The sequence below is a fragment of the Glossina fuscipes genome, unplaced genomic scaffold, assembly GCF_014805625.2.
Source record: "Glossina fuscipes isolate IAEA_lab_2018 unplaced genomic scaffold, Yale_Gfus_2 0, whole genome shotgun sequence".
Taxonomy (NCBI): domain Eukaryota; kingdom Metazoa; phylum Arthropoda; class Insecta; order Diptera; family Glossinidae; genus Glossina; species Glossina fuscipes.
In genome coordinates this window covers 9492875-9501338 of record NW_023998414.1, presented here as the reverse complement: position 1 = coordinate 9501338, position 8464 = coordinate 9492875, and the positions used below count along the sequence as shown (strand labels likewise).

Here is an 8464-nt window from a genome sequence, read left to right as displayed (position 1 = left end):
GTACGAAAAAACGAGACCAATCACTCAATGTTCAAATACAACAATTAACAACCAGCTAACGGTGTACAACGCGTATATGCGTCAAGATACGTCCATCCGTCCTTGTCAGGGTTCCTCATAAAATTCCATCATTTACATTTATTCTCCCCAATGCATTTTAGTGCAGAAAATATTTTTGTCATTTTGTCAAATCATTTCATTACAATCTAATTTTAGTTTACATATATTCCGTATTTGATAGATTATATCGCGGACCATATCGCTAAAAAAGTCGACACAGTTAACGGGTCAATGGATTTACAATCCCATATACTACTCGCACGTAACAGTTATTTTAAATTCCTCGCGCATAAGCAAATCTTGGAGAAGAATAAATCCAATTAATCGCAAAACGTTATAGTTCTAATATAAAAAATGCCTTAAGAGAGAATAAAAATCAAATAATTTTTAATTTTATTAAATTTTCATTTCAGTTTTCTTTCAGTTATTTCATTAAAGTGATGTAAGTCGATTTATAGCTACGAAGAGCAAATTGTTTTCTCAATAGTGTTAATTATGCGAATTGGATTGATAAATCGTACAACAATAGAAGGTTTTAACCTAAATGAACTTGGAGTATTTTCAAAATAAACGATTCAATTTTAAATAAGGAATTGTGACTACGATTTATACGTTTTATTCAGTTATTTCCATATTACAATTTTAATGTATTTTTCCTTTCACTTTTCCTTTGCATTAATTTATTTAAGAATATGCTATGTCATGCTCTCAATTTAAACATTTTATTTTAATGTTTGCGAGTTTTATAAATGTTACAAGAAAACTTTCTAATTGTAGAGTTTTACTGGATGCAAGTTCGCGTCACTTTCGCTACGGAGACTGAAGGAGCTAAGCGGAAACGATGTTTTTATAGTCTTCTGGAATGCGTACCTTTGAGAATCGCCAATACACATAAATTATTTTAGTTTGTTTTTAAGTGACTTTGGAAAATTTTTGTATCTACTTTTGTTACCTAACAGTGGCGGGTTAGTTTTTCATCTTCTTCTTCTTCTTCTTCTTCTAAAATTCATCAAATCAATATCAGATGATAGATTCAATTTGCTGTGTAGAAAAGATCTAATGGGAACACGAAATTCGACTTAAAATATGCTTTTAAAACTATTTTTTATCTGCCTGAGTGACCGAGTGGATAAAATAGTCCCGAGTAACAACTCAATGATCATCGAATTAATTATAATAAAAATATTTCAATAGTTCCGCTTTTTATACCCTATATCATTTATGATGCAAAGATATATTAATTTAGAGCGTATGTTGGGAATATAAAGAGGGATTTGAAGCTGACCCATTTCTTATTATACGCACGACTTCTTTGCCCTTTTGTTTATTTTGTATTCTTGCGTTAAGCCTACAGATCGTAATTTTTGATATATTTTATTCAAATTCGTTACACCAAGGACAAGGAAGAACACGCTTGGTCCGTTCGGATTGGGCCACTTTTTCAATTCACTCCCCATACATGTAATACCTTATTTTGAAAAGTTCTTATACGAATAATTGTATTAAGCGTAGTACTGTAGGCTAGTTCATGATAGGCCCTGTCCCACTATAGCATTTATACCTGTTTTAGCCAACAAAAAAGGCAAATATTGACCTGTCAATACTTTAAAGAACTCATGCTATCTGTAGAAGTTTAAATGTACTTTCGCAGCGAGGCGTAAATCGTATCGCATTGCGAATGACGTGTAAATGAACCGGATATTAAGTAAAATATGTGAAAAAAGTCTTTTTTAAGAAGATGTCTGTAATTTTGGTTCGTGTGCAAGCTATAATTAATTGATTAATTTAAAAAAATATTTTTTTTTAAAATGTATTCTGTTTTTTACAGACTTATGCACAGATGCACAATAACCTTATTATTAATATCACTTTTTTCTTTTTTTTAACATAACCAATCACTGAAGAGATATTACCGACATGTTTAAAACGATGAAGGTTACAAAGAAGTGAGGAAAGCGAAAAAACAAAAAAAAAATGGGGAATGGCCGCATGTTAATGCGTGTGTGCTTAATTGGTGAAAGTGCTATACATATATTGACTGAGCATTCGCTATAGCTGCCTATAACCACTTATTCTTTATCGCACTGAGAACTGAATCTTCGAACAGCGACTTAGTGCTCGTGATTCTTATCTAGTTCAGCGCGGAAATTTTAGTGAACATAGAGCAGACAGACTGATGCATATATTCAAAGTATTAATGTGTGTACTTTTCGCCCAAAACTTATTTGTCGACTTTAATTTTCCCGTAATTTCAGGTATAGATAACCTAGATATGTTTCAGTTAATTACAAGCTTGTGTTCAGTGTATTTTAACGCGTAAAGCAATGGAAGGCATTTACGACGCTGTATTCTTTTTCTTTCTAAACTAGATTAAACAAAAAAAAAAGGCAGCCCAGGAAGTGATCTTCAAATTGGTCTTGAGGCATCTACTAACTGCAGCATATTCTCCAGAACTGTCTTCTTCTGACTCAAACTAATTCAGATCCATGCAGTCACATCATGTAGATCAGACGCTTTGCTAAGTTCAAGATGAGCGAAAATGGGCCGATAAGTATATCGCTACGAAATTATGAAGTAGCCACAGTGACGCCATCCGTACGCTGCCCGATGAGAGACAAAGGCCACAGATAGCGTTGCTCGAAATCACGGTTATTAAGCTTTGTAATAAGTCTATTACAAACAAGGTTAAATTTTATTAAAAAAAAAAAAAAAAAAAAACAGAAAGAATTTATTAATATATCTCATATACGTACATAGAGAGTTCCATATTCGGCCGAAAAAAATGTATAAATCCTACGATCCCTTTCGCCTGAAAATTGTTTAGATCATTACAATATAAAATTGCAAAATTTTTTTAATTTATTGTTATTAGTTTAGCCAGAGAAATGAATTGTGAGACTAAACTCTTAAAGCCCGAAAAACTAAAAGGCTATTGGTTTTATTCAAAAGGCTACTGCACCTGAGATTTGAGCTCACGGCCGTTGAGCTGTTAATCGTCATCTACTACCTACTCGTCGCTCATTCATTTCATTCTATTTCATTGATTTTGAAGAAATTCTTTTTTATCATAGAAAGGTTAAAGGAAGAACTACATGGCTTATTCCGAAATTGGCAATGGCTACTTTCATAATAAACTATTAGAGGTTACTGCTGCTTCTAATAAACTATTAGAGGTTGCAGCCTGCTTCTTTGCAGCTAGCATTTGCCTTTTCATGTAAGAATCGCTATCCAATTTCTTTTTAATAGGAAGCTACGCTCATTATTTGCAAAGCGATTACTATAGAAAAGAGGATAATAGTGTTTTCCTCGATTTTTTTTTTAAATCATTCTGTAATCTATACTCCTCCAAGCTAATAATTTGACTCTTATTAAATAAGTAATCTCTGAGGTTACGGTTTGGTCGAAAAGTAAATCTTTAGAATACAACTGCATGGTGGCATTAAAGATTCTTTGACCTTATTGTTGTAAAGTGAGAGGGAAGGACTCTTTAATATTGTTTTCAAACATGCACAGCATATTTATGAGTGACACTTGCGATAGCTGCCTAGACTTTCGAAATTGTATGCTAATATTTTGAAAATATAATAAAGGATCTAAGGGAACAATGTCTTTTGTTTTTAGATTTATGCAGGCTTAAAACTCTTGCTTGAGTATGTCGACGTAGACGCCTGACGGAACAAAAATAAGGTACAAAATTGTGAATTGTTAGTTCTTTTTTAGAAAAGCAAATCCATCATAAATTATGATTGAGTAGATCTTTCTAAAGCATAATTGTAATCAAAGTTCGATTGGAGGAAATATATATGGGCTTTTCAACAAAGCCCTAGCTTTACAACTGACAACTTATTTTCTATTAGAGCGGAAGTGTTAATTAATCTCATGCAAAAAATCATTTTTTTTTTTTAAGAGCTTGGGTGTATTTTTAGGGAAATACGTTGATGTAAAGTAATGAAAGTTTCACTAAAATAATGAAATAAAAAATAATCCGATGTAGCGGAAAGCTCAACAACGAACATTATTATTATATATAGATTGAGCTATCAATCAGTTGGCGGCATTGCTCTTATACTAATAGCCGACTGTTTATTAATAACCGCAGCAACAAAGTTATCAGTGAATAGACAGACCGCTTGCAATTGATAGGATATATATTTGTCTGGAAATCTGACATCTGACATCTGACGGAAAATTTGTATGGATCGATTCAAGTTTGAGGATGAGTGTGATTCGCAATAAGAAAGAAAAGACAACGTTCGCAATCGATAGGAGTTATTTATGTGGATCATCTAAAACTTCAAGCTTCAACTCCAAGCTTCACTTGGTTAAAAAGATTTCCGAAGCATAAAAAAAGATCCAAGTTTATAACCTATAAATTATATTGATATAAAATTTGCGCATCTGGGAAAACTGTTCTAACTAAAATGTTCATGTTCACGTTCAACATAAATACTAAGCAGAGCTGAGAAATGTTATTTTTGGATGGACACACATCAAAAAGTTGCCGTACATCGGCTAAAGCTTTCTTATTTCTTTTTGAAATACATTAAGGATGCACTCGTTCCACCTTCTATTGTATGTTGTAAACCAATGTTGACTTGATGATGAGAGAAGGGAAAATGTTTTTTAATTCTGCGCTATAAGGTAACAAAAAGAGATGCCACGTGCTATGTGTTCACTTGGAAAAGTTTTGCCAATGATGCGGAGTTGAAAAAAATATCTAAAAATTAATTAATTTTAAGGGTTCGTTTTGGTTCGTAATTAAAGAAAACAAGAAAGAAAATTATATTCGGTTATGGCTGAAATTTTTTTACCCCCATCACTGCTATCTTAAAAGAGACGAAAAAGTAAAAGAACTAAATTTTAATACTCCACAATATGGTAGTGGGCGCGGCCGATTGTTTCTATTTTCGAAATAAGAGTTTTTGTCGAATAAACGTGTGGACATTGTAGGCGTGTCTTTTGAAAAGTTTAAATCCTTTTCCAATTCTCTTGCATATTTGTAGGCGATATCTTCATTTTTGCGGATGGCGGCATCTTCACCATAGATAGTACACAGTTGGGTAGACGGACAGATTGACAGGTCGAAAAGACGGATATGCTTAGCTGCATTTTGAATTTGGCACTGGTCAAGAATGTATTTGCTTTACGGACGGAGTTTTTGAAGTTTGCTTCTTTCTCCACGTTATATAGATAGTGAAAAGTGTTAGACAGACGGACAGGCGAACAGACGGAAATGTTTAAATCGATTCAGAATTTGATATTTGATCAAGAATATATACTCTGTGAGGTCGTTGCGAGCGTTGCATACGTTTTGACAAGAAAAATCCAGCACTCATCCCTTGGTGATGGGTGTAAAAAAAATATAAATAACAAACACATTTAAAAAAGTAAAGCAACAACATTGAATAAAATATTTGCGGTTTTCTTGTTTATCTATTTTGTTCATTTACTTTTAAAGTATTTCGTTATTTAAATGAAAATATTTTTTCAATTGCTTTTTAGTGCCTTTTCCGTGGTTATTTTCGTCTTTTTTTCGTCTTTGAGTGACTTGTATTTTTTTTATTTGTTTTTTTTTTTTTATTTTAAATAAAACCTTCTTAGTGTATTAATGTTCTGGTTTATACCTGCCGGTAGTTATTATTATCTATTATCCTTTTAAAAAACTTTTCCTTTAATATTTGTTTAAAAGCTTGCTATCAATTGATGAATTTTTTTTTAAAATTATTCTTTCATTGATGAGATCCTATAACTTAAGTAACTTTGACATTCTTAAAAATTGTATTTTTGTTCAGTAAAATGGCTTAAGCCACTTAGTGTTCACTTTATTGAATCTTAATCCACATGAGTTTGTTACTTCGTCTATTTTTCTATATACTTTTCTTCATCAATGTGTAGAATAAATTTCCTTTTAGTACAAATGTGCAGTGCATAATACCTTTGAACAATTAGCAATAGGATCTAGAATGCTGGACACATCTATCTACAATTGGTGTTGAAAATAAATCTCCTATAGTAACTGCCTTAAGAAAAACTTATTAGTAAAAAGTTGTGGCTTTTCTTACTTTTCAAAAAAAAAAAAAAAAAAAACATCTGTAATGAATAAAAGCTACAAATAATATTTGAAATGTTTTACCTCTTAGTCCGTTGGCGTATTCGATTGGCGACTAGTTGTTCAGCAGTTATCGAGCATTGAGCCGAACTGAAAACAATTTATATGAAGAGTGATTGTTGTGAGAGAGAGTCGCTAGGCAAGCAAGTAGTATTTACTTTTTTTTCTTCTTTTTTGTTACAAGTTAGAGTTTTGTTGTGCTTATCTTACCATTAAGTCGGTTTTTAAGTTTGTAAAACAGTGAAAAGTACTCCAGTTCGATATGTTTGCGAAATTTAACAGTTGCGTCATTGCAGTGGCGCTTCGACAAAATCTAATGAATAACCAAAAGCAGGACGTTTCGCTATTCGTTGTTGTTGTATTTGTTAAAATCTATAAGCATTTTTCGTCTTTCAGTTGAGTTTGCTTCACACACACACATAATTCGCGTAGTAGGGAGTAATTCTTCTTGTTTTTACAGAGGTAAAAGCTTATATACTACAAATGAATAATAAAGCCGTATAAATGTATGTAACTCGTTGGCCACATATGGACAAGTATATGTTGTGATTATCCCAAAATTGAAGTCAACAGTTCTATGAAAATTTACAAAAAAAAAAAAACAAAAAAAAAAATCAATTCAATAAAAAAAGATTTTGAAATGTTCTTCAGCTTTTAAGGGAACCTCTACAGCTATGTATATCAGTAATTGAGAATGGAATCATGTACAAGTCATGTACAAATGTTATTATTATTATTATTATTTTTTTTATTTTTTTTATGGAAGGGGAAAGTTCCAGGCAGGTGGTCGGAGAGAGGGAGACGTGGAGTGGGGGAAGGAGATAATGCCAATCAGGACTTTAATGAATACATTATCGAGAGTTTCGTGTAATCGGCGAAAAATTTTGAAGAAGAAAAAATGAAAGAGAAAGAATAATACAATTTCATATTATTTACTTTAAGACATAAAGGGCATAAGAAACATTTTCATAATTTAATAAAACATTGCTACTGTCATGTCATCGTTCATCATCGTGTCATTCTAATCGTTCGTAAATTTCTCGAGATATAATGCCGATCAATATTGAGATTTAGTTCATTTCATTACAAGGTAAAGAACCAGTTAAAATGTTGATATGATCCGGTTTGATTGATTGATTTTTATATCCGAAACCATTTGTGATACAAGGATATATTAAGATTGTGTGGATGTACGCAGCACCCGAAAGATGGTGAAATAGATTCAGTCCGACTGTCTGTCTTATTTTCCTATATTCAACCGATAAATTGCAATTATTGAGATGTTTCGATGAGACTTGGTACATAGCAGGACGCGTTTTGACCAAAGGACGAGTGCTTTTAGAAATGTTTCGATTTGGAACGACCTTTTCCGATTACGACCCATCTAACGCTTTAGTTTGAAAAGTTGCTATATGAACAAATGTTTTAAACGAAGTGGTCAAAGGTATTCGATGATGGGAAGTGTATCACTACAGTATTTTTACTTGTTTTTTTTGTTCAAATAGAAAAAGACATTTTTGTACCCAAGAGATGGTGGTAGAATAACGCTTTATTCCATACAATATATTATATTATATATTATATTATTGATTGCTAGTGCTCAATGTCTTTTTTTAGTCTAAGAATTCAATTCATTAGTCTAAAATTAAAATAATAATAATAATAATAATAATATATTATTGAAAGTTCAAGTTTGAGTATCAATTATGTATATAAAACAATCGTAATCGGCCTAAAACGAAATCCGACATATCTAAGTAATCAAGGGAAAAAGCAAAATGCTTATATATATATATATATATTATATATATATATTTTCATCGATAAGTCATCATTCACACGAAATATTAAACTAAATGGAAAAGCTTGCATTTGATTATTTGAACTCTTTTTTTTTTTTTTTTAGTGAAGTATCATATAAGAAAGTGTGCGATGAGAGGGTACGGAAAATTCATGATAATGCGAACATATAGTTCAACCAGTTGTGAAACATATATCAATTTTCTTATATCACTAATCGAATCACTGACCAAGAAATACGAATCGTGTGAAAATTATATAATAATATAATGTGTTCTTGATTTTGCCTCTCATAAAATGAAATGAAAAAAATAAATTAACATTTTAAAGAATGTTCACTATGCCCTTTGTACATTCAACTGAACTTGATTAAATGTATTCTTCTGTTTATTACCTTCGACTGTACAAATTAATGAACTGAAAATATCAAAAGTGTATTATTATTATTATTGTTGTTGTTGTTGTTGTTTTTTTTTTTTTTTTTTTTTTTTTTTT

The 8464-nt window shown here is 31.5% G+C and overlaps 1 protein-coding gene across 1 annotated transcript in view; it reads right to left on the bottom strand.

Annotated features, from left to right (window-relative positions):
* Positions 1-3184: 3184 nt before the first annotated feature.
* The window catches only part of LOC119644798, a 54400-nt gene continuing 49120 nt past the window's right edge, over positions 3185-8464 (bottom strand). Inside the window, 1 exon segment of the mRNA XM_038044535.1 lies at positions 3185-3310. Coding sequence (XP_037900463.1) covers positions 3185-3310 — 126 coding nt within the window.